General features: G+C 31.1%; 3 protein-coding genes across 7 annotated transcripts; 2 read left to right on the top strand and 1 right to left on the bottom strand.

The window, feature by feature from the left end:
* The first annotated feature begins 2,913 nt into the window (after positions 1–2,913).
* LOC126780634 (uncharacterized) lies at positions 2,914–5,128 on the top strand. The gene is made up of 7 exons (XM_050505255.1): positions 2,914–3,055; positions 3,168–3,320; positions 3,396–3,526; positions 3,625–3,880; positions 4,025–4,209; positions 4,431–4,632; positions 5,001–5,128. The coding sequence occupies exons 1-7, from the start codon at positions 2,914–2,916 to the stop codon at positions 5,120–5,122; spliced, it is 1,191 nt and encodes a 396-aa protein (XP_050361212.1). The 3' UTR covers positions 5,123–5,128.
* A 185-nt stretch (positions 5,129–5,313) lies between these two features.
* LOC126780447 (prostaglandin E synthase 2) lies at positions 5,314–9,471 on the bottom strand. The gene is made up of 5 exons (XM_050504939.1): positions 9,106–9,471; positions 7,615–7,824; positions 7,336–7,538; positions 7,044–7,256; positions 5,314–6,899 (listed from the first exon to the last, which is right to left on the bottom strand). The coding sequence occupies exons 1-5, from the start codon at positions 9,373–9,375 to the stop codon at positions 6,641–6,643; spliced, it is 1,155 nt and encodes a 384-aa protein (XP_050360896.1). The 5' UTR covers positions 9,376–9,471; the 3' UTR covers positions 5,314–6,640.
* A 2,547-nt stretch (positions 9,472–12,018) lies between these two features.
* Positions 12,019–26,527, top strand: LOC126780445 (ankyrin repeat domain-containing protein 11). Of its 5 annotated transcripts, none has more exons than XM_050504932.1 (16): positions 12,019–12,214; positions 12,329–12,485; positions 12,563–12,718; positions 14,382–14,639; positions 20,529–20,687; positions 20,927–21,125; positions 21,258–21,429; positions 21,651–21,870; positions 22,294–22,442; positions 23,981–24,115; positions 24,230–24,290; positions 24,554–24,720; positions 24,809–24,993; positions 25,132–25,240; positions 25,408–25,569; positions 25,733–26,527. In XM_050504932.1, the coding sequence occupies exons 2-16, from the start codon at positions 12,350–12,352 to the stop codon at positions 25,904–25,906; spliced, it is 2,442 nt and encodes an 813-aa protein (XP_050360889.1). In that variant the 5' UTR covers positions 12,019–12,214; positions 12,329–12,349; the 3' UTR covers positions 25,907–26,527. The 5 variants fall into 5 exon arrangements, with proteins under 5 accessions (XP_050360889.1, XP_050360888.1, XP_050360887.1 ...); XM_050504931.1 differs by having other exon boundaries at positions 20,529–20,711; positions 21,273–21,429; positions 25,733–26,526; XM_050504930.1 differs by having other exon boundaries at positions 20,529–20,711; positions 25,733–26,526.
* Positions 26,528–26,907: the final 380 nt, after the last annotated feature.

Here is a 26,907-nt window from a genome sequence, read left to right as displayed (position 1 = left end):
TTAAGTTTTGCCATAAATATCAGGAGATGCCATAAGTTAGGATCATATTTATGATAACTTTATAAATAATAGTTGTAAGCTTAAATTTCTGCGTAGAGAAAATATTGTACCTCACTGTTATTCTATACTTACTAATTCCTCGATATACGTATTTATACTTATTTATATATCTTTATTCCTTACAAGATTAAACAATAGTTTGATAAATTTTTCGATCATTTTACTTTTAAGATGTTTAGTTGTAAAATAATTTGTTGACTAAGTCACGAAATAATTTATTACCAATGACATGCTTTTGATTTCTTTTATGTATGAATATTTACTATAATTACACAGTTTTCGTTAGATATGCAATACGTGAATTACGGTTAAAGGTAAAGGTATGCCAAGAGAAATTTGTTGTAACATAAATGTTGCCAGACGTGTGATTTACTAACTTATCTAATTGTATATTGTACACCACACTACACAGTATGTGACAGCAATCAAACATGTCATTACTTTATAAACGTTTTAATCCAGATAAAGTATTATGCCGATCCAGTTTTTGTCTCAACTATTGGTAGAAAGTAGATCGTAAACGTAATATAAATACTGTAATAACTTCACTATCACATATTACAATATTCTGTTGTAAAGTTTTTAAAAGCAACTGTGGAACTAGAAAAGTATAATTAATATTTAAGTAGTTTTATTTCAAATATTGTAAGTCACTGTGCCATACAGATGTATGATTCTTTGAGTTGTTTTTTGTACCATTATTTTGTAAATACACGATTAATAATAATAATATTACGCTTTCGTTATTTGGACTTTTTTTTGTTATTATTTTTTCTTTATAGGACATTCTAGGCTTTGATCTAAAATTGCGTAATAATTGACGTTTTCAATCTATTAAAGTACTTGGTAGAAATGGTTGCTCATTATGAATAATATTTCTTACTAATTTATATGAAAAATATCGTATTTGTCGATAATGGTACAAATGCACAACATTAACGTAAAATCCAAATTACTAAACTCTTTTTTGTTCATTTCTATTAAATACAATTTTGTAAAATATTTTGCTACAATATTCACACTTCAAACAAATTAAATATAGTCACTTTGAAACTGTTTTTCTTTTACTACCACATTTATTATTTTTAAAAATAAACGTAATTATATAATTCAGATAATATTCTAAAAGCCTTAAAAAATGATTATTGATTAAGAATTCCTTTAATCCTTTAATCAATTTCCTCCGATATAAGCCTAAAAATAACACGGTCTGCTTTTTTAAAAAAAATATCTGTAATGATGAAAACAACGTATTTAACGTTGTTCTAGGTTCATTAACTCCTTAAATTCGAAAGTTATATTAAGTTAGTGCAAGGTTTTTGTTAGTTTTGACAATATATCGGTAGGTGTATTTTGCATTTAAAAAAAAAAAGACAAACGTAATCCTTCTCCTAACAGAACGAACTTACAGTTTTTACTTATTTACAAAAAATATCACACAACAAATAACACTTAAATTATGTAAAAATATATTTATTTACTATATGTAGCTGAAGTATTTAATTTTCGAAAAAATATGTCATAACAAAATTGCCTCCTATGGGAATGCATATAACAAAGATTATATAAACTTATAATGGAACAAATAGCCGCTTCGTAACGAAGCTTACGATTGTTTTATAGCTCGTTACTACGAACATATGTTTTTATCATATTTTTTAATCAATGACTAGGCTTATGTACGCATTGTGGCTGTTAGTTGAATTTCTTTTAATCTATTTAGATTAGGCTTTATTAATGATGGTTAAATGCTTTTTTTTGCTTGTGGGTAACCAACAAGCCAGCCAACAGAAATACTTCTTCCTTTTTTTATGTAATTGTAATTTGTGCAGGAGCTTTAAAATATTCAGATAAACATACAAAGCAGTTGCATAATGCAAGAAAACGACAAGTTTTGTTATACATTTTCGTCGATAATTTAGAATTATTTTAAATTAAAATTCATATTCGACACTAATTGACAAACAATATTTTATTATATTTGGAGACCTACTCACAGTGACAAAATTTTATACGTTTATAGATGCTAAACTTAGATTTCTAAAGCTGCCTAAATTTATAATACTGACAATTTGTAACAAATGGGTCAATAGAATAAAAAGATGAATTCATTCTAAAGTTGACAGTTATTTTATTCTGTAGCAACATATTTAAATTCGTCGATCATTCGAATTCTATTTACATTTGACCTTTTTATAGTTTAACAACTAGACAGTGACCTGTGGCGACGTACTCTCTCTTCGTATACCAGTCAGATTATGTCACATAGTATTGTTTTCATTGTTAATCATATTATTTATAATTAGGTATATTCATTTCCGGTTTCAGATTTCGAATTATAGATGCAAGTTAACTTTTTTATTATATTGATAAGACTGATATCATCACGAAAAACTGAATATATAATTTTGATCTTACAAAATATTATTATTAGCATTTATATTATTAGTCTCATCCAATGATCAATCTCATTTTCGTTATTTCAGTAGCTACCTACCTGTGGTGGTGAAAATACTGGAGTTGTGAGAGTACATATTAGACGAGTTGTCTTTGCCTTAATACTGTAGGTTACAATAGAGAAATAGTACTGTGTCACCCGCAAGCGCTAATTGATGAACGGTAACATCCCTAACAGTTTCCTCAAATAAACTAACCGTTATCACCCACTTTATATAAGTTTCATGATTGACACGACTATTCTCATTTTATGATCGACATTGTAGTAGTAAACTTTTCAAACTTTAAACAGTTATACAATGACACATTTTGATACGTGTTAAGTAAATAATATTGAAACAAATGTGATATAAAGATTCTGTAACGAAAGAAAAGTTTAAGTGGCAGAAAAACAAAATGACTAAAAAACTTTTTTGGATTTTTATAGCGACTTTTTTAGTGGCAGTTGCTTCTTTTACGGTGTACGAAGACAATTTCAATGATGACCCGTACGATGTTGATGACAACGATAATAATGAGGAAAGACAAGGAAAAATTTGTTAGTAATTAGCTTTCATATTTTATTTAATATATTTGTTTAGATACTACTTTTGTCTGTTATATTTCGAAAAACGAAATATAGGGATGTCTTTAATTTATTTTTCTTTCAGTGTTTCCTTTCGTCAGCATAGTTAGATTTGCGAATGTGGATTGTGCTAGTACGAACACGATGAATGGCACGTGCCTGGCTCGACGGGAGTGCAATAATCTAAATGGAACAATTACTGGAAGTTGCGCTGCCAGAAGAGGCAGATGCTGTATCGGTTGGTTTTATTGCTGTATATTTGTATGAAACTATCATAGAAGTGCAGAGATAAACATATCTAGTTTAATTTCAGTTTCACGAGCGTGCGGTTCTGCAACAAACGTGAACAACACCTACTTCACCAGTCCAGGATATCCAGCAGCTTACGCAGGTGGACAGGCATGTTCGATAATTGTAAATCGTTGCAATAACAACATATGTCAGGTAAAAAAGGCGATAGTATAGCGATAAGCTCCCTAAGATATTTTAACAAAAATCTTTATGTTATATGACGACTCACAAATAAATCTTGTTAATTTCAGCTCCGTATAGACCTTCTAGATATGGTACTCGCTCAACCGAACGGTGACGGTGTGTGTGCAACCGACGCTCTTACGATCACAGGAGGAAACACCATTGTTCCCATTCTCTGCGGAGACAATACAGGACAAACACTGTTCGTAGACTTTAATGGTAACGCAGCCATTACGATCTCCGTCACAGCTACTCTTGCCACAACATTCACGAGACGGTGGAACATTAGGTTGACTCAACTCGGATGTGATTGTCCGGGCTTAGGTAAATATTCGTATATTCAGAACGAACTAATAATTTAATCCATACGTTCGGATAAAATGTGTTATTTTATACGATAGTGAAAGTTTAATCTTGTTACAATTATATCTTATTAACATTAGTGAATGCCCTATTGAACTGTTTTAGCTCCTAACGGCTGTTTACAATATTACACGGGAATAACGGGAACAATTAGAAGTTTCAATTATGGAACGGCCGCAAACACGGCCCTTAGTGGATCTTTGGTGACGGGAACGAGGCAGCTGGCCAACTTGAACTATGGAATATGTATAAGAATGGAAGCGGGATACTGTGCGATACAATATGCACAGGTATTGTCTAAGTCGAACAGGCATTACAGAACAAAATATTGTATTTTTTAGTTAACTATTTCATTTTGACTACATCTTAAATTCAATGGAAAGATCATTTCCATTCACGTAAGAAAATTTTACATAAAATGATCTAGGACATTGTTGTCTATTACAAAAGAATCAGTTAAACCGAAAAAAAAAATAGTGTAAGATAAAATTATATTCATATTGTTTATTAGACTGCAAACGACGTGTTTTCTTTCACCGTCACTGGTGACGTGGAGGGGGCTGACAACACCGTCTTGGGTACTGCTGTAGGAGCGGTGAGCGGAGCAGCGTGCACCACCGACTTCGTTGTCATACCAAACCCTATAATTGTGAACACCAACGTAGCCGCGGGGACTGATCGATTTTGCGGATTAGGCTTCGTACCTGTACAATGTAAGCGACAAATTAAGCTCAAATTCTTAATATTTTGCTAGTAAATTTATAAACCTATAATTGGAAATCATGTTGCGAAGTCTATACTTTATGTTATAATAATCGCAATTAATTGGCCCGAAAATAAATTATACCATATGATCTCGGGTTCGTTTGTCGAACATGAAGAATTTACCGTAAAAAAATGTCTGTTTCTAGAAAATGCGTAATATATATCTATGTATGACATATGTTTTCACAGTTGAAATTTCAACACAAGTTATCTTGTTGAAAATCAAAGATAAGGAATCCCTTGATGAGCTTAATTACTTTAAACTTGAACAAGACAAATATATTTAAAAGGGCACATTTCACTTGCATGTTTGCAGCTGGGGCCAAGCCGTTCGTGCTATACGTGGTGACGGACGCTAACGAAGGTGCTACCGCCGCTACGCCACCGGATATTGCCAACAGAGGATTCTCTCTTGCCTATACCCAAATCGCTTGTTAAACGTACATACAGTATGGTACGTAAATATAGTATGGTTTAGATTTAGACTAGTGTTTGAAATGTCAAAAGTAAAATACGATTCGAAAAGATGACATCAATGTTAACTACATGTCTAAGAGGTTCATTGTCGTTTTCTTTTTGACCATTTTTAATGTAACTAAGTCGTTTCAATTTAGAATAAAAGATTTATCTACAAGAATGTTTTATTATTGAATTAATCATATACCTACAATACATAGTCTATTCTAATGGCAGTTTACTACCGCAAATATAAATACGCACTAGCGAGGGTTAATACAACATCCAGTATATAAATAAAGAACAAAAATTTATCAACAATCACTTGATATTTATATTTTTCGATAAACAAAGAGCAAAAATAAATTAAATGTAGTAAATATAAAAAATATTACATGTTTGAATATATTAACCGTCTTTAACTATACTACTATTAATGTATACTACATTGCTTAAACTGCATTTAAAAATCGTACATCATTTAGAAACCTATAAGAATTCGCAAATCGACAATCAATACATTCACATTATCCTTATTTTTTAAAACTTAATTCCAATAAAGAACAAAGTCGCAGGCAAAACAAAGTTTGTACATATTTAGTTTTGGCCAAAACAAAAGGGTAGACATAACAGAAAATGCCTGTCTGAAAAAGCGATTTTAATTCATTTAATAAAAATAATAATAGCCAACAATTGCAATCAATCAAAGTTACACCTTTATAATAGCATTATGTCCTCAATAATGATTATGGAGTACGTTATGCTTGTAAAGCATATATTGCGCACAAATGGTACTTACAGGATTTTTATTAAGATAAAATATATTAAAAATTAATTTGTCATTTATTACAACAACAACAAACGGCTTTTTCTTTAAATGTTGTTTAGTTATTAGGATATATAATTATTGTTAAAAAATGCTGCGTCTTCTTCTATCGAATGTCATACACAGGAAATCAGTGTTTAACTAAACACCGCGACTAAACAACCTTTATGAATAAAACCGTTATTGAATAACAAATAAAAATTTACTATTGTTTCTATAATTTCTTTTACATACTTGGCTAAAGCAAGATACTAAGCCAATTTTTATAGGCTATGTTAAAAAAAAGTCATAGGTTATTTAAACACGAATCCGCTAAAGAAATCAACATAGTTTTCTAATTAATAATTGAATCATTTTTCTAAAACTTTACAGTGCAGATTACTTAAGGCTTAATTAATAGTCACACTACATATTGAAAATTCGCGGTTTTTTTACATGTTGATACATATATAATAAAATAATGATTGTTGATAAACTTATGAAAATAATGATGATTACATTATGTTATGAGCCTGCTGAATAACTTTAATGAACTATCATAAATAAAAACATCAAACCGAAATTAAAATTGTTATACAAAAGAAACTAAATCATTAATATCACTAGCATGAAATATGAGCAATGAAACCAAGTCGCATCTGCAGTTATTTTTAATAACAGTGACCATGTTACAATTAGACTGTTATCATTCTTCCTCGAGTCTCATTCATATTATTCTTCATGTTATCAAACCATTTACTGACATCTGTGTTTTCCTTTAAATCTTGAAAGGCTTTACAACCTTCGATGCTGCTCAGAATACCATACACTGATATATCGGCAAGATTAGGTTTTTTACCTCCAAGGAATGGTGTTCCCTTTTTATTAATGGCATTCATCCAATCATTAACTGCATTGTACAGAGACTGACGGACATCATCTTGTATATTGTGCCTAAAATTAGGAACATAGGAAAATTAGGAACATACACATTAAATTAAGAACTTCGAATTTAATAAAATGAAAATACATATAACATTTCACTTGAGTCCTGATGTAGAAAAGAAATATATATAAAATAAATACTTTTAAAATTACCTAGACTTTAATCTTTTAGAAATGATCCACATAGCTGCGGCACCAACATACACCATCACAGCACATTCCCAACTGGGGAAGTTCTGTCTCCACCCACCGGCTTCTTCAAACCATTTAAATGTTTCTAGTGATTCATTCACTGTCCTGTATACATTTGGTGATAATGTATGGACAAGGACTCGATCAGCCCATTGTCGCCATTCACGTTCTTCACTAAAACATTAACAAATCAAATAACCTTACATGTAATTCCAAACTATTATTCTATTATTTTTAAATTACATAAACTTACATCTCAGCAACACGCTGTTTCTCATCTGGTACAGAAGTATTGTGCATAATAAAGTATTTGTTTGTAACATCAGTAGTAGGTTTTCCTGAATCATTTTCAAATTTGGTTACAGGATAAAACTTTACAATATCACGCAATGAATAGGACTTATCTCTTATATGAGTTTCCAAAATAGATAAAATTGCTGTGCTATCTAAAAGTTGCTGAAAAATAAAGATTTTTTAAATATAGAATTAATATATGAATAAATAAGGCTTTTTAAAAAGCTGCAAGCATTACCTGATAACCACCATCAACTTTAGCAAGTAATATTGGTACTTTTTTGTAGCCTGACCATTTAATAGCTTGACGAAGAACAGCATCCACTTCAACTATTTCATAATTAATGCCACGAGCATCTAAGTAGGCTCGAACCTTACAGCAAAATGGGCAAGTTTGATATTGGAATAATACTAGTTGTAAGTCACTCTGGTCAGCTTCATTAACAACCTAAAATTATAATTTACAAATTTTTATCATAATGTTTAAAGAAACAAACAGTAATCATAATCTTAGTCCTATAATATAAAGACTGGTTACGATAACATTAAGCAAATTATTAATAAGTTTATACTCATTTAAAACAATTTTCTTTTCTAAATTTATGTAAATTAAAACATCAACATTCAACATTTTATAAAACAAAAACACAATTTTCTACTTTTCTTATTGTTACCAGCTTATTATATAGAATAGAAATAACTTACAAGAATATAATAATTCAAAGTTTTTTGTTTATATTTTAACTTTAAATCAAGTCTTTTAATCCATAAAAATAATACATTAATACGCAGTAGAAGAACTTTCCTTTTTATAAACTATACCTAATGGTTGATTTACTTTGATTCAGTATTTTGAATCAGCGCAACAATCCTGTAACACTCGATCGATATTTAGTCAATGTTTTCAAACCAGTCTAGCATCAAGTATCCAGCTCTATTTATCAATCCAGTGAATGCTTCACACACCCCTGCCCCGTTCTGTGCTAGTGCCGCGGGACTGGTATAGACGCAGGTATCCATGTAATTATATAGTAACCATGTAGCATGTAATTATATAAGTTAATATTTCATATTTATTGACTGAATGGAGCTTCCAATCACTGACAATAATTCATCAAGGTTTTTGATTATCATCCTTTAAACTAAAAATATACTGGTTGGGGTCATCTGACTTTAGTTGGTTCATAATTCATTCTTCCTCTAACGTCGTTTTTAGACAATGTTTTTAGTCACGCATCCAGTGCCATAGTTGATCCAGCGAAACTGGATAGCTGCATTGTATCAAAATACTGAATCAATGTACACCAACCTTAACCCGTCTATTACACACAAAATGTACAAAATTAATTATAGCAATTACTTTACGAGACATGATTCAATTTTTTTTTAATTTATTGTATTTCTTATTGTTTTTACAGCTATTTTATTACTTTCAAGCAAATATGTTTCATCAATCATTTTATCTAGCGTAATGTATATTAGCTATATAAAATAATGAGATATATAATTGTTATGTTATTATTAAGTTATATTCACTTGCATCTATTAAAAGAATAATGATATAGTTCTTACCTTAAAAATAATTTTATTTTCAAATTATAAAACTATACTTTTATTAATTAAAGAATAACAATGGAATCAACATAGTAACTCTAGCTTATAAATATAAGAGAATATACCTAATATACATTAGCCTTACATAATTGTAAACTCTTTATGAAAATCTTACTTTATAGTGAGACTTATATTCTGGTGCGTCTTTGAAAAAAGCAAATTCTTCATTTTCTGATGGACCAGATAATTTCTTTGTGTTTATTTTATAATGTGTATAACCACCATATCCAGCTCCTACTAAAATACCGACACTCGCACTAATGAGGGTTAGCTTAGCGGTCGACCGCGGAGTTCGACTTTTAGTAGAGTACAAAAATTTTGTTAATGTAATATTTTCTTTAATAGAAGACAACACAACTCTGCGCAAGATTGTTGGACGCCACATTTTAGTGTTATTTAATAATTATTATACATTAAAAGTAAATTTTTAGTAATAGACATTAAAATTATACTTGAAAGTTGAAAATGTTGACACTTCTCAAATCTCAATTCTATATGTTGATTGAAGAGTTTTGACATTTAATAATGTTGACTATGAATATATCTGAATTCTGTTATTAATGTAAAACTATTACAAACTACAAAGGCACGGCGGTTTCATAGAAAAAAAGGTTTGCAAGTATTTTTATACTACTTTTTTTTGTTAATATTCTAACATAAACAAGTCTGCAAGTAATTTAATGACACTCAAAAAAAGTCTAAAGACTCATAAGCATTCTACGTAATATAATTTCCTTTTAAAAATAAACTTTATATTTTTTGTAATACGCAGCGTTTATAGGATTTATTATTATAGGAGAAAGGATTTTATTTTTACAGGATGTTATCATTTTCTTGTTTAGCAATCTCACTTTTGATGCTATCTTTTCAGGACAATACGTAATTAAATTTCATAAACAATTCAGTTTACATTTTTAGCTCATAATATATTAATAATAACATGGTAAGCCAAATTAGGTCATAACCGCTAATTTCAAGAAATAGGTAACTGTGTATAAGGCAATAAGTGTATGTGCAGAATCACACGTACACTCACAATCCGATGCGATTCAATTAAATCCGACATGGTCTGGTCGGAGAAATATCAGATCAGAGACCTAATACTAATACCTGATACGTGACTTTCCCGAAGATAACCTTGACCAGGTTCTCCCTCAGACAACCCGGTCATGTCAATATTATCCAGTAAAATCTCTTGACACAGATCGGATTAACTATGGAATCGCTTACATAAATAACAGTCTCTCCAGTGCCAGTTTCACTCGTGGCTCAACGGAGTTGTGGCACTCAGGTAGCAAGAGTGTTTTCGCCACACCACACTCCTTGCTAGTGCGAATATCAGCGCGAGGCTATTCCGCCTGTCATCTTCTTCAGGGCCGCCTGAAACAAGACACGTGAGGCCCTCACAGCACGCAATCGCTAGGAATTAGTAAATAAATATAGAATATAATTTCAATCAAAATCAATTTCACTAAAATGTTTTCGGTACGCATATATAGGTAAAGCTAGGGTAGGGTATTGTAAATTCATGAATAATGTGATATAATAGTAATCTACTTTAGCGCCACACACTATTTTTATTTTATTACTATTTATACATTAATTGTAAAATTTTGCAAAATTGTTTGTACAGTTTCACTAATTGATTAGGAAAATCCTTGTCTTTCAGCAAAACACGACCATAATAGGCCAGTAACTCATGTCTATTAATAATCGAGTAACATGTAAAAAATACTGAATATGCATATTTGCAAGGACTACATTGCAATTCCCAAGATTTGGAGCTCACTTTATGAATATTATTGACAAGCGACAAGGACCTTGTGATTAATGTTCTTTCTGATTACGCTAGAAGCAGATACTAAATTGTCGTGTTTAAAAATATATCTTAGGATTATTTTACAAAAGTGAGACGGATCGACGACGATATTTTAGTTTTATATGCCTATATTAAATTATTTAACATGTAACAAAATTTTGTATCATACCTGACACCCTATTATTGTATTAATACGGTATTTAATGGTGCTTAGAGGACATGTTCAAATAGTCTGAATATGTTAGTTTAAAGTATTAATAAAATGCAAAATACAGCAACAAAGACGACAATTGAAATTCTAAGTACTAAAGTTCAAACATACATCTTGATATAATGTTATTTTTATTGAAATTTATGTTAATAACAAAACACAGCAATACAATAAAAAACTGTTTATAATCTGAAAACATTTTACGCAGTTACCATTTAAGTAGTATATAGTTTTTCTAAATAATAAATTAAACGTTTTCGCGAAACGATCAAAACATTAAAATTCTACCGAACAGACTGAAAATATACACCTATTTTAAATATTGTACATTGAATTTTATGAATACTTTAACAAAAATACCACAATAACTTACCATATTACATGCATAATTAAAAACAATATCTTTATATACACAGTTAACCTGTTTTATTGAGCCGGTTTGCGTGGTTGGTAAGATACCTGCCTTTCACGCCGAAGGTTGTGGGTTCGATTCCCACCCAGGACAGACATTTGTGTGCATGAACATGTCTGTTTGTCCTGAGTGTCGCGGGTCCTGTGGGTGTAATTATCTATATAAGTATGTATTTACAAAAAGAAAAGTAGTATATGTAGTATATCAGTTGTCTAGTTTCCATAGCACAAGCTCTGTACAAGCTTAATTTGGGATCAGATGGCCGTGTGTGAATATTGTCCCAAGATATTATTATTATTATTATTTATATAAGATTTCTTTCACTGTTATAAATCTATACATAGCATTTGTAGAATCTATATAGACCTATATACAGAGTTGTACATAGACTTGTAGAACATTTATAATTTATATACCTATTACTTATCCATTTTTTTTAAATAAGTAGTGTTAAAAGTATGTTACTTTAAGAGACGATAAAATCTTTCTTAAAGTGTGCCTATATTTATTGGCCTGGTATCACTAGCTTATAAAATAGAAATAAACTGAGACACGATTTCAATCCAAAACGTCGAGTTTTGTGTTTGTGGCTCTTGCTCTTGTCTCTTACTCGCTTAGTCTTAAGCCTGTATTATCTATGGTCGTCCGTCGCGATGTCTGATTGAAACATTAAAGTAAATCTGAAGATGTTTAATTTTGGTTTTGTTTTTTTTTAAATTAGTGTCGCAATTTTTAAAAAATTGTATTAATAAAGCGTAATTCTGGTTGGGGTAAAAAGAAAGGTAGGTAATGTAAAAACAATCACCTTGCATTGTGTTTTAGTTGTTGGCGCGTTAATAGTCCAGACTTTTAAAGTACTTTTAATTTTACACTGCAATGGTTTATTATATGTGTAGAAGCGTGGTTATGCTCGAAGCATGCCTTCGACGTCGCGGTCGCGGGGCTCAGGGCGCGGGCCTGACGGCGCGCCACGAATTCAAGTCTTAGCGCCCATGTCGGAGCGGCAGCAGTTGGCTCTGGTGATGCAAATTTCATCCCAGGATGCCGCTCTAGGTAAATAATAATAGTGTAAGCAAAAAAAAAATAGATTATATAGGTCAAACGTAACTTCCCGCCATTTTTATATTCAGCTGCTCCGACACCAGATGAAGAAAGAAAACAATCCAGGCAACAACGGAATGAACGAGGAGAAACCCCTTTACATGTAGCATCTATCAAAGGAGACCATGAACTTGTTAAAAAGCTTCTCGGTCAGGGCCAAGATCCAGACGTTCCTGATTTTGCAGGTATGATTATTTAATATACCTTAACAATAAATTGGGAAGTTTATAATGAAACTTTAATAATTTGTTAGGGCAACCTCAACATTCTTAATTTAATTTTATTAAAATGTAAACTGTTAATTGGTTTGCAAGATGATATTTATATGTTAGACATTGTGTTATTTTCTAAAAAGAATATAATAATGTTTATTGTTTCGCCTGATGTGTAAATGAATTAACAAAGTCTTCTTCAAATAATATTATATAATAAAAACCACATTCATGCTGAGCTCAAATGTTAGATTTGCTCGTTGCTTAAGGTTTATGACTTCATACTACTAATACCAGCATTATTTGCTTAAAATGAATATTATTTGAAAACTAAAATCTTTCAATTTTTTTAAAATAAAATCACATTTTCTACATGTGAATAGGTTCAAATTAAAATATTATTTTCCTTACACTTAGATATTTTTAATAGGGCATAAAATTGTGTAATTAGTTTAAATTTTTTAATCATAAGATGTTTGTGACTATAATTAAGTTAAGAAATGTAATGTAAGTGTGGTGACCATAATTAAAATGGAAAAATATAAAAGTATCCAATTTTTATTGGATTCGATTTTGTTGTGTGGGGTAAGTAAATACTTTAATTGTTATATTTTTATAACATCTTTTTTATATATATTAATATTTAAAAAAAAGAGCATATATAGTACATGCTTTAAATAGTATAGTCAAGTTGCAGAGAAAAGCTTGTATATGTAAAAAAAAAAACAAAATGTACCTGTTGTGAAAAAAAAAGTTTTCAAGTAATTTGTTTTTGTGGCTTCTTCTTGTTTCAACATTTACATTTACTATGGATTTCTTTACAACTCAGTACAAAGCTAGGTATTTGTACAACATAAAACTCATAATTCATTTTATGTACAAAAATGTAAAATAATTAAAAGTTTTTGAAACACGTTATATATAAGGTTGGGAGAGCTAAATTGTATTCAAAATTGAGTTAAAAAAATTATTTAAATGATATCTGCATTTAATAATGCTAGTATTTATAAGATGTAATGAAATGGCCTAGTGGTTCAAACGCATAAATCTTAAACTGAGGTTACTTGTTCAAACCCCCGGCAGGCACCAATTTTCATTTGCTTAATTTGTTTTTATAATTCATCTAGTGCTTGGTGGAAGGAAAACATTTTGAGGGAATCTGCATGTGGATGATGGTGAAAACTTTAGAGCAGCATGGTAAAATGAGCTCCAAACCTTCTCAAAAAGGAGGCCTTACCTTAGCAGTGGCACATTCACAGGCTGTTACTATTTCAGATGTAAATTCTGTGTAATCTGTAAAACATCACAATGTCACATAATTTATTTTAAAAATCATTACATCCAACTTTATGTATCTGAAGTGATGTCAAAAATTACATTAATACTGTAAAACTTTTTAATTGTTATGTAATATTAGTTATATGTTAATAATACAATTATATAAGAAACTTTAAAAAGGAAATAGTTCTGTAAACTGTATTCTCTTAATTAATAATAATATTTTGTTTTGTTTTTATTTTGTAGAGAAAGCTTACATAATGCCAGAATTATGAAATTATTATTATTTTCATTGATTATTTTGTGCCTCTTGTAATTATATTTGCATTTGTTTTTGAGATTTTGTTTATATTAACAGGTTGGACAGCACTTCATGAAGCATGTAGTTATGGTTGGCTGGATGTAGTAACGGTGCTTGTTCACGGTGGTGCTAATGTCAACGCAAAGGGCTTGGATGATGATACGCCACTTCATGATGCCACTACATCAGGCAATCTAAAAATGGTGAAATTTCTCATTGAACAGGGAGCTGATCCATTTGTTAAGAATGCAAAAGGCAAAACGCCATCCGACTATGCAGCACCACACATTTTTGAATATCTACAAACACTAAAAGGTAAGAAACATTATTAATAGCTATTGTACAGTCATTTCATAACTATAAAACTCCAACTAACAACTGTGAACCAAAATTACCTTTATTATTATAATTAATTTGATAAAAGATTAACTATAAAAATGGTGAGATTCACAACAATTATTTTTTAGGAAAAATTAAAACAGACTAATATTATTTGGAATTTTGTGCATTAAAATAGGAAATTTTAATTTTATTACAATAAACTTATTATTCTCTTTATCTTCAAAAGTAGATTTAGAACTTAAAATTTATAACATTAACTTGTGTTATAATTATTGAATTCATTGGATAAATGCTATGGAAGTAATATTTTAAAAAATCCTTTGCCATTTGATCAGTATATTTATTTTTATAAAGGACTCTACTGCATACAAAGATTTTTTTTTATTTGTATTTTACGTCTTACTAACTGAAACCAAAAATTGTCTAATATAGCAGTTTATTAAAATTCTTGTTTAAACGGAATATGCATAACCACATTAAATTCAAATCAAATCTAACAATTTGAAGTTTATTTTTTTTTTTTTTTTTTATTATCTATATGTCTTTACTAATAAATGCGAAGACGTTTTTTGGAATGCCCAACTGAAAAACTAGTAAACCAATAAAAATTTACACAAGAAGATGCAGCGCGTTTCGAAGAAGGTTTTAGTTTACAATATTATTATATAAGTAGTGGCGCTTCGCAGTTTCACCCGCTTTAAACTTTGACTGTTGACTTGACAATCGTGAAGTTCATGTTCTTGTATATAATAAATGCTGCAAAATTGAAACTCCCAAGTGTTGCTATTTATATTAGAAAGATGATGTGTATCATTGTGATACGGAAACTTAGATAATTTTATTTATTTGTCTTAGCGAACTGTAACTAATGTCACTAAAGGGGGGAGATCTGATTAAGTTGATGATTTGATCCAGCGAGACATGTTTGTCTAATAATCGAAACATATATCAAGTGTTAGATACGTAAAAACAATTGAGTTCAAGCTTGCTTCATAGAATATTTATCAAAATAATTTCAGTGACGTAGTCAACAGAACACAGACAGTTACTTTCGCATTTATAATTAGTATACGTAATACATACGGCAATATTAATAAGGTAAATTGAAGTAGAGAAATTAACCAGATCACGTTTTATATGTTACGAAAATTAATCGAAACAGACATTCTGATTATTATCACATATTCGTCTAGTAAATATTGTTTCCCTGTGTCATTGTGGTAAAACGTAAGCAACAACTGATAAAGCCTAACAATCTTACAAATCATAAGATATTAAAACCCATATAAAATGACTAAAAGTGACGTTTCAATATGTATAATGAACACTTAATTGAATCGGTACATAGAAATTTTCAACTTTATCCGAGTTTATCATCCCCATATAAAAAAAATCCATCTGAAATTATTTTCCTGCATAATTGCGTTTTTATTGACAAAGTGTTATAGTTAATGGCATAATGTTATTGTTTGATATTATTTTCTAAGTCCAATAGTATGAAAACACTAAAAGGGACTATGTAACTGTTATATATATAATTTATAAAATATATACAATAAGACATTTTAAATCGAGAAGTTAACTTATAAAATAAATGGGCGCTTAAGAATACCGAAATACGCCCATAGGCGGCAGCTTGCAATGTATGTCGGCATGGCGGTAACGTACCTATTTTCTAAGGTAACAATGGTTAAGCTCGCTTTTTTTTCGAATAGCTTCATAAAAGCCGAAGTTATACTTTTCCGCCCCGCTTTCAAATTGTTCGGGATGAGGCCTTCTGGCAACCCTCAAGAAAGGTAAAAAAAAAAAAAATAATAATCAAAATCGATTCCAAATGGCTTACAAAAGCCGGTTCTAACGTGACCCATCTCGCCCACGCTGCGACTTTCGAGACTTGTGACGTCACACCACTAAACGCTTCGTGCGGCTTTTTGTTTTTATTAGATACAGTAAAAGTCTAATAACTTTGTCTTTATATTTACCGACTTATAGTATTTCAGTATATACAACATTTTTAGTTTTATTTTCGTAGGGTATTAGTATGTATTAGTTTTCGCCACATCCGAATCTAGATAAGGCAACATACAATTGGCTATGAGAAAAGCAAGATTCCCTTAAATCTATTCCGACATACTTGAATGTCTGTACTTGAGCTTTATTTATTGTGACTGCATAGGATATCTTCACAGGAAATTGTATCCTTTTAAAACTGAAAGGTGAATCTGTATTTAAAAAAATAAATATTTTTAACCATTAAAAAACCCGACAAAGTATAAATTTAACAAAACAATGATAAAACAAATAAACAAACTAACTACCTATTATAAGTATGTCAAACTATAAAAAGTACTAAAAATTGTCTATGATCTCATATCGTACCTTCCATAAGAATTATCACGTTTATACCATTATACCAAATACCTTGTTTATAAAAACGACTTCCCAAATAATGTATTATCTTAGAACAAATTTGATTACCGTAAAAAAGGTTATAGTGAGTCAACCTTAAAAGTTAGAACCTTAAAGAACTTTTTAAGAGGAATAATTCTTACATACACAATTGTTGCGTAACTTTAACCGTTTACGCAACGGAAGCTCTAAAAAGCAATAAAATTTTACCCGTTTTTACAACATTATACATTGATGTTCCGCTCCTATTGGTCGTAGCGTGATGATTTCATCGATAAATGGGCTATCCGACACTAAAATAATTTTTCAATTAGAACCAGAAGTTCTTGAGATTAGCGCGTACAATCAAACAAACTCTTCAGTTATTTGTTTTCAAATAATTATGACGTAGTAAATCGAGGAGATGTTTATTAAAAAATTTCGATTATGCTAATTTTCATCGCCAAGTCAGGCCTCACCAATTAGAGCGTCACGGTAGTACGCGAAAGCGACCCCGTGGCGCTCTAATCCTCGTTTAGATGGAAAGGGTACCGTTGGTTTTTTAGTGGGTATTCCTATGTTCGGGGCGCACCCGGCTCCTAGGACACCGGCGAGCCCCTCATAGTCCTATCAATAATAACCCCCCTTTACCCCCCTGTTCCCGTGGGGTAAACACGAGACGCGTTTTTCCGGCGTTAAAAAAAGGCTTCAATCAAATTTCTTTTATATTAATAATCAAAAATGTGAACCTTTTCCGTTCAAAACGCAATTATAATCTATAACATAAAACAACACTATATTCAACAAAATTTAGATTGTTGTAGAGACAAGTCTCTAGCTTATAAGGCCGCAGATCTCGAGATAAGGTTCTTGGGCTTAAACCCCTGAGACGGTCATTAAAGTATTTTTATTTTTTGTCGAGAAAGTTCCCCGCGGCTCGGATTCTGAAAATCGGAAGCGTGTAAACGCGTGCCTCAAAAAGCAGGTAACGCATTTGGTCATGCGCCTGAACTCTTTTCCATCGTGTTAAATTTGCCGTCTGATCGAAAGAATACACTTGTGTTTGCGCACACACTTGTGAATTTTAAAGGTTACCGCGCAGTTGCTTAGTCTCTCTTGAGAATGGCAGCCGTGAATGAAATCCATGGTCAAGACATCATCATCATCATTGTCATATTAAACTTACTTTTTGAATAAACAGTAATAACAGTAGTCTTTGTTTCAAAACTCGAAGAAACAGATTCATAAATGAATACAGAAAATTTATTATAAATTCTAGCTGTAAAGTCGTCTGTAGTAGGCTGTGTGTTGCCATATTCGGATTTTGCTATAGATTGCTATTGTTGTATCTTGTAGAAACAATGTTATATTAAGTAACTGATTAATTACGTTTTATGCTAGATGATGACTAAAGTAAAATTTAAAATGATACTATAGGTAACTTGTAATTTTTCCGTCTACATATTGATCTTTGGTATTTTGACTGCCGTTGACGTATGTTTCATTTCTAATTGCACTTAGATCAAAACGTTATTCTTTACTTCATGGCGTTTCTTTTTTTCTCTAGATATACATATTTAAGATGTGAAAGCATTTACCTCAACTTTTATTGAAAATGTTGCTGTTTCCTCTGATATATAAAAAAATTAAAAAAATTGTACTTTGTGTTGTGTAAATACAACGTACAAACAAATATTCAACTATACAATTCAATTATTAATCACGACTATTCGCGTTAGCACGATGAATACAAATATTTATCGGAAAATAAAAGATATTTTATTACAATAATTATAACGGTAAATAAACATACTAGTGTCTTGAATCTTCTAACGAAAAACATCTTTATGTAAATTTGACATAATCTTTACACAACAAATTTATCTGTCATTAAAGGTGTTGCATGTGTGGCATTCAAAAATTGCCTCCTCGATAATTAAATATTATTTCCATATTAAGACCTAACATAGACTTTTACTTTAGAGTCTTCATATAAACTACAATTAGGTACAATATTCATTTAAATAAATAGTAGTAGTTTTTTTTTGTGAATTCAAACAGTTCAATAATTTGCAAGTGTAGTGAGTGCATTATTTCTCATTAATAAAAAACTAAATTATGCCGTTAAGTTTTTATCTTAATATATAATATTTATCACAATTAATTATTTTGATTAAATGTTAAAAAATATATAATTAACTTTTAATATAATTTATCGGTATATATTTATACTAAAGCACACATGCCTGTAAAGGAACGTGCAGGGGCGTGTTGCTTTTAACATCGCGATGGCCGCTTCGTAACGTCAACGTCGTGATGTTGAATTTTCGAAGTAAAATTTGTCGTTTCGTATAAAAAAATCGTTTTTGACGGGCACTGATAATATTCTAACTTGTCGGGCATCGTGAAATGCAAAGAAGAGCGCTCGCGCACAACAAAGGGGAGTTGATATTATTCGATTTTCTTTTCATATTCGCGTAGTATATATTGCACGCTTTATTTAAATCACGATAAGATGCTGTGACCCTTTTGTGAAATACTTAATGACCTTACTGACGTGACGAGCTAATTAGTTTAGGCATCAAAATTATAAGATTTACGACGTATTATGACAGTTTATGGTGTTATTAGCTTCACTAACAGTGGAATCAACTTCTGGGTAAATTGCGTTCAGTATTTAAATTATGTACATTTTTTAAAAGCTACTGTAGTCACATTAACATATTTTTATAATAAGCTGTGATGTATTTACTACTATCTGCAGTAAATGATTTGCACCTACAATGTTACTTATATTTATATAACCTTTCACAAAGTAACATATCTATAGATTTGGAAGTTATGTGAATCAAATAACTAAAGATTGCTGCATGTAGCTTATAAATTTAATATTTTTAAAAATATTACATAAATTGATATAAAGCAATACAAAAATAGAATAAAGAGTTAAGTACTTTTCAAAAAATCAGAGTGATGAGTTATGTGTTAAATGTAAACATAATTTTGAAGTATTAAAGCTTAATTGAAATATTCACATTTAAGTAATTGGGAATTAGCTGGAATTTCAGTTGCTATATTTTGTGGTCATAGTGTTTGTGTCAGTAATAACATTTATCACAAAGCATCAAATAATATTTTGTATGATTATTATATAGAAATGTATTATTGCCTTAGATTTTACACATAAAACTATATTTACGCATTAAACATATAAACGGAACATTTTATAACAAAATATATTGGAAATCATATAATGGGAGAGTTTACTGAATTAAAACTACTGAATGCTCAAACCATTCAGTAGTTGTAACACCAAATATATTATTCAATATAATAATACTTCTAATGTTCTTATAACTAAAAAATATATAAGCATCACAATCAAACTATTCTGCTTCTAGAGAAAATAAATTTGATATTTAAAAAAATGTTTTTGTTTTATTGTTTTAAATTATTAGTTATTTTATAAAACAGATAACGCGAGAGCTGCACATACTGGTCGATCAAGGGATGACAGCAACAAAAAAGGTTGCAATGCAAGTTCAAACAGCCACTCTAACAAGCGAAGCAACATGGAGAGCCTAGCGCAGGGCGAAAATTTTGAGAGCAAGGAAGCCACCTCTCAAGAAAAAGGCAATAATGTTGAAAATAAAGATGGTAAAACTTACTCCTTTAGTGGTCTGACTGGAGACATTCAAAGTTATAAAGAATAATTAACTTAATATTTCGGTTTTGTTACAGTTTAAGGGAGTAAACCTTAATAAAAAACTTGTGACTTAAACGTGTTTCTGTTATTAGAAACTACTGCAATTCTTCTCTATTACTTTAATTTAATTAAATTCTCTCTATATTAAATATCATGCATATTCTAGATGGAGCACAGCTGAGCAGTGGAGTAGTATCATCAACACAAGACGAAGTTGGTTCTGGCTTGAAGAGGTCATATGTGGAAGAAGGGCAAGAGGCAGAAGCAACAGAAGATGAGATATCGAAACGGAAAAAACGAAAAGATAATGAAGAGAAGGAACCAATGGCGAAACCTGCTCCTGTGGCAAGAGGTGGCACTGGACGGTAAACATCAAATTTTTTTATATATAGATATTAACAACTTTTGTGTGTGTTAAATATTATCAAAGGTGATGGAAAAGGGGTGTTTTAAAAGTAAAATTACTTATAAGGTGGTTTTTTAAAATGATTTAACAGAATACTAACTGGTAGCAAACCACCGGGACCGGCGAGCAAAACTGGAGCGGCGCCATTAGGTAAAGGCGGCGCGGCGCAGAGCAAAGGCGCCGGTGGTTCTTCGGGGAAGGGTGCGCAAGTACAGGGCAAGGGAGGCGGCTCAACGAAAGCTAATGCTCAAAGTACACATCAGGTAAAATTATAATACTAGTAAAATTTAATATTAATTCTTACCAAAAACGTCTTTTTTTATTTTATTGCACATAAATATATTTCTGAAATAAAATATAAGATCACTCAATAAGACTGGATTCACACATTAATTCTTTTGTCACAGTGCCTAGTCTCGACTAGTTTTATCTTTAAGTAAAGAATTGTTTCTTCTAAAGATAAGTAATTTTTTCCAAATATCAGGGTAAATCAGCAGCAAAAGGTGCATCAAGTTCACAGGCCAGCAAACAAGATAGAAAAAGCCCGGTAGCAAGTCCAAAGCCAAATCAGGGTAAAGATAACGATGGTGACAATGAAGAGACAAAGAGCCAGGAGTCTTCCGCACCTAAAGTTCCACCACTCAAAATTGTGATACCTGGTGGGGCAAGTGGATCTGGTGGTCGTAACGAGCAAGAGGGAGAAGGTATTAATGGACTATATATATATTTATAAGTAGCTTATAACCTATTCCCACCGCAGGAGGTGTAAAGAAAAAGAAACAACTTTGACATTGAGTTGACATGATGTCATTCAACTGAGGTCTTGAATAATCTAATATATTCATTATGGATTCGCGAAAAAATGGCGTTTTGAATGTCGATAAAATCGTTATCGGAACTTTGGAAGCAAAATTTAAGTGATACAAGTAGTGGAATAGTGTTGTATTATATATTATGATATATTAATCAAGAACTATTTGTAGTGCATAATATAGCAGTGCTATTAGCAAATAGCGTGGATTATATAAATCTAATTATCTTTGCTCCTTGGAACTGACTATAGATATGTTTATAAATTATTTTTTACTAACATAATAACCATATAATGTTAAAAATATTCAAACTAGGTGGCACTGGTCAAAGAGGCAGCGGTAAAGGTAGAGGTGGTGCATCAACTCTGCCCTATGTGATACCATGCACTAGTACCGATACAGGCCAGACTTCTGACAGCTCCGACGGTGTTTGTGAAGAGAAAAGAACTGGAGAAAGCAGCAAGGTAAGTTAAGTGTCTCCGTCAAATTTCTTATAAATTAAGATTATAAATTTGCGACAGTTTCAAAGTGACGAGATTAAGGAAGTTTAAAAATGACTCCCCTTTCGAAGGCTTGACCAGACCCTTGGTATCAAAGGTATCAAGGGTAATGAAATTTCTATAAGACAATGCATATCTAGATTTGTAAGTTTATAAGTAACATTAAGCCCAAACTATTAATTGGTATTTCTACATAATAATGTTTTTTCCTTATCACTAGGTTACAATATAATATCACAAATTAGTAACGACTTCAAGGAAAGAGTTACCTCAAAAATGCTAATTTTTATCTTACATAATCTTCATCAAATCAGAATGCTATCTTATATACCTTACAGTTATTCAAATTTAGGATAATTTTGTGGTGATTATTTCTGTCCACATTTTTATTAGTTTATTCAATTGTATAACTTAGATATTTTTCTAAATGACTACAGATTAAAACAGTTACGAACAAAAATAACATTCAAGGTAATGTTGCCAGGTGAGGTTAACCATTTGTTCCAAACAGACAATTATGTATGAATATTCATTTCCAGAAGACATACATACAGCTGAGATGAAAATCCACAAATATTCCTTTATTTTTCAGTTGTATTTTACTCCATTACGGATTTCCTTGTTTGGCGACGATTGGTGCATACACCCCATGATTATTATGCCATTGAATTTTTTATAGAAGATGTGTTGTTTGTAGATTTTGTGATAGCTTACGTTTTTCAGTTACTTAGTACTTGGTAGTTTACTTGGTAGCCTGTGTGCACTTTATAGTTAAAGTTATGTTAAAAGTATAACATTTATTATAATGCGTTAATTATGATTTATTAATACCACTATATTAGTCTCCAAAATAAAATACGGAATGATATGAAGTGTCATCTGCATAAAAAAATCGATTTGATAGTTTCAGAGATTTCACGTAAAAAATAGACTGGGGCACGATGTACAGGTTTCCGTTAGAGGGCGATAAAATCGAGGCAATAACATTGGTGTTATTGTTAGTTATCACATTTTAGCTTGATTGTCATGTTGGATCGCTGATAGAACATGACACAGTCAGCACAATGAGGAACTTGTAATTGATTACTGTGTTTGACAAATCACTATATCCTCCAAAACAATCGGAAGTTCTTGTCACCGCCATTGGGGGGACACCGTACTGTTCAAAGCAATGAAGTACTAGATCGTAAAACAAAATAATTACAACGGACTTATTATATATACAGAATATGTTGGTTACGATGCACATCGTATTAAATTATGAAGTTTTTAAGTATTTTGCCTGACAGAATACAAATAGTAAAATGTGATTCGTGTTTGTGAGCTATATTTCCATTGCGAGTGCGTTATTTTAAAGTGATGATCGCGAAGATTACTCGTCGCCGAAAGTAAATCAAGGCCTAGCATCGAAAAAAAAATGATCTAGAAGTATGTCTTTAATTAATAAGACATTACAGGTAGAAGTAACTAGATCAAAAAAATATTAAATGCTTGTCTTATAGGCAGGGCAAAGAGTACTTCGCTCCCACAGAACGAATGACGGTGATAAAGATAAGGGGAGGAGTTCTCCGACAGGGTCGGACAATCGCTCAGGACACAGTCAGGCTTTGAATTCCAACAAAAGTCCGACGCCCTCTGTAAGTACTCTTGCCATAATCACGGTAGAGACCTTAGATGTTTTAGATGATATCTGTCTCGGTGTTAAACACTCTGTGATTGCCGTACGTTTTAATTTTATAATTTTATTGCAGGGACATGACGGTGAGCACGCAACGTCTACTTCATCTGGTTCGGGTGGGAGATCTGAATCAGGTGAAGTGACAAATAAAAAAAAACAAAAAATATTATATCAAAAATACCTTAGTTATGTCAACTATAATATAAATAATATATCGACCTTAGTATAAAATTTGTAGTACATATAAAACCATATATTTATTGTATTTATTATAATAATACATTACAAATCCTTGATTTTTCTGCATGCTGTCTCTGTAAAATTGGAGCGAAATGGTAAGAGAAAAAAATAATGTAAAAACTAAGCAAGATCTATACTAATCAAACGTTTTTAATAGCTCCAGGACCTTCTGTGGAGTTGCATCCGAGGAAACGTAAGATCAAGTCTTCCAAGGACAGCCACTCGCGGGAGTCGAAGAACGAACAAGTCCCCGACAGCACCACACTCACTCACAACATCACCCATTCCAACCCATACCAGATGTACATACACATACGTAAACAGGTAATTTTGTAACCATGCATATTGAATTATAAAAGCAAGTTCACTTTCTAAAATTTCTTAATCACTAATTAAAAAAAATATATTTTAGATTGAGCGGCGTCAGAAAGGCTTGTTCCCAGTAAAACCAAAACCACCAAAAGATTTCAACAAATATCTTATGAATCGCTGCACATACACCCTACAGAACAACGTAAATCCTGAGCCACAAGTCGAAATACCGATCAATTTGCCATCACAAATGATAAACGAATTTTTGGCTCAGGAAAAAGAAAGGTAATATAAAATACTACTATTCTTCCAATGTTTTAGTAACACTTACATTTTGACAATTTTTTTAAAATGATAGATAGATATATTTTATAAAAATGAATTTAAAAATAATATATAATTTGTATACAATATTAATTACAGGACACGTTTGCGTATTCAGCATCTAGTTGAAAAAGAAAAACTTGTTCTTGCTGTCGAACAAGAGATACTCAGAGTTCATGGGCGCGCCGAACGCGCTGTGGCTAACCAGGTAATATATCTTAATATTTATTTAGCGTAAAGTAACGCGTTAAATAATTTAATAACAATTAATTTGCTACAAAATTAGTCTGATATAAACAATTTGTGATAACTATATTGTAAGTATAAATTTTGTCTATATATAACAAACGGATGCTAATTGTTAATAATTTGCAGGCTCTTCCTTTTTCGGTGTGTACAATATTGCGCGACAAGGAAGTTTATAACATTTTGGCACCGGATCAAGAAGAGAAACGTAACGCACAGCGCTCTCGTTGCAACGGACGGCAGATCAACTCGTGGTTGCAGGAGGTCGATGATAAGTGGGAGAAGATCAAGGTGACGACGATTACAACTTCATAAATAAATATTAGAAATGTCATTAGTTCAACATCCTTCTGTAACCTACAATATTTGAAGGACGTTAAAATTTGATATAAAATGGAAGCAAAGGAAAGTATCGTATTAAAAAGTTATTTTAGTCCAACTCATTTGATTACAGGAAGGAATGCTTCGACGTCAGCATACTGAAGCAGAAACATTGCACGCGGTACAAATGATGGGATGGGAATGGAAATTAAAGGAACACGGCCTGTGTGATTACAAAACAACGCCTAAAATCGAACCCACGCATGTGCCACAAATTCATGTGTCAAATTTTGACTTGCCCGCTTGAATTTTAAGTTCATATTGCCTGTGTTTATGTAAAGCTAGCACAATTATTGTGCCGGCATAACTCTAAGTTTTGTCATTGTAACGATCTCTTAACACTTTTATAACATCGATTGGTAATACGACTCAAGCGGAGCTACGAAATTGGATTATAACGTATCTAAATTTTTCGACTGTCGTCGCCCCTTTCTAGATTTTTCTGATTCTCCTGCGCACCGCTTTCCGGTATAAGTTGACTCTGGACATAAATAAAAAAATACCATCTACTCAAAACAAGCAGAATCAACCACTATCGGAATTCGGATATGATTTACTTTTAATTTCTCATTATGAATCTGACGAACGATCAGATAATGTTTTGGCACAATAGCCTTCTAATATAATAATAAATCTTTTAATGTAATAACCACATTTATAATTGATTTTAATTAGATTAGGTTAAAATATACAATTTAATTAAAACTTTGATTTCAAATGTGTATATAAAGTTTTACGCTTTTATTTTTAATAATTTAGATTTATGACTAATGATAATTGTTTTATGAAAAACTTCGAATTATGGATTATACAAAATGGTAGTTTTTATTTAATTATAATTTTTAATGGATGTATTTAAATGACTGTTTTAATATTTACGTGAATTTAATGATCAAAATTTTGATTATATTTTTAGTTAGCTTTAATCAATAATTATTTGTGACCATTTTCCTTATATGACATGAATTTTATTACTAGTTTTATAATTTTAATATGATGATTTGACTGTCTGTCAAATAAATTTGCGTATTGTATAATTTATTTTGAAATGAAATTATAGATCTCAAAGTATACTTCTATGGCCTTTTTATTTGCCCTTATTTCAACTGTTCTTTCGTTTTTTCAATCGTCAATTATTTAACGTTTTAAATAGACATCACTTACGTCCACCATGAGTACATATGTGTATATACACTTTGGTATAATAAAAGAAATTTCCATGAAAATGGAATGTTGAAAAGTTTTTTA

This window comes from Nymphalis io, chromosome Z, assembly GCF_905147045.1.
Source record: "Nymphalis io chromosome Z, ilAglIoxx1.1, whole genome shotgun sequence".
In the NCBI taxonomy this organism is placed as follows: Eukaryota; Metazoa; Arthropoda; class Insecta; order Lepidoptera; family Nymphalidae; genus Nymphalis; species Nymphalis io.
This window is presented reverse-complemented; position numbering and strand designations above follow the sequence as displayed.

Bases quoted from the DNA above. Each gene is read 5' to 3' on its own strand.
- LOC126780634 (XM_050505255.1), top strand. From the start codon at position 2,914: ATGACTAAAAAACTTTTTTGGATTTTTATAGCGACTTTTTTAGTGGCA. The intron at 3,527-3,624 runs GTAAAAAAGGCG...TGTTAATTTCAG, and splicing joins GCAATAACAACATATGTCAG to CTCCGTATAGACCTTCTAGA. The intron at 4,633-5,000 runs GTAAGCGACAAA...GCATGTTTGCAG, and splicing joins AGGCTTCGTACCTGTACAAT to CTGGGGCCAAGCCGTTCGTG.
- LOC126780447 (XM_050504939.1), bottom strand. From the start codon at position 9,375: ATGTGGCGTCCAACAATCTTGCGCAGAGTTGTGTTGTCTTCTATTAAA. The intron at 7,825-9,105 runs GTAAGATTTTCA...TTATAATTTTAG, and splicing joins AATATAAGTCTCACTATAAA to GTTGTTAATGAAGCTGACCA. The intron at 7,539-7,614 runs GTAATGCTTGCA...TTTATTTTTCAG, and splicing joins AAGTTGATGGTGGTTATCAG to CAACTTTTAGATAGCACAGC.
- LOC126780445 (XM_050504930.1), top strand. From the start codon at position 12,350: ATGCCTTCGACGTCGCGGTCGCGGGGCTCAGGGCGCGGGCCTGACGGC. The intron at 22,443-23,980 runs GTAAGTTAAGTG...CTTGTCTTATAG, and splicing joins GAACTGGAGAAAGCAGCAAG to GCAGGGCAAAGAGTACTTCG. The intron at 24,116-24,229 runs GTAAGTACTCTT...ATTTTATTGCAG, and splicing joins ACAAAAGTCCGACGCCCTCT to GGACATGACGGTGAGCACGC.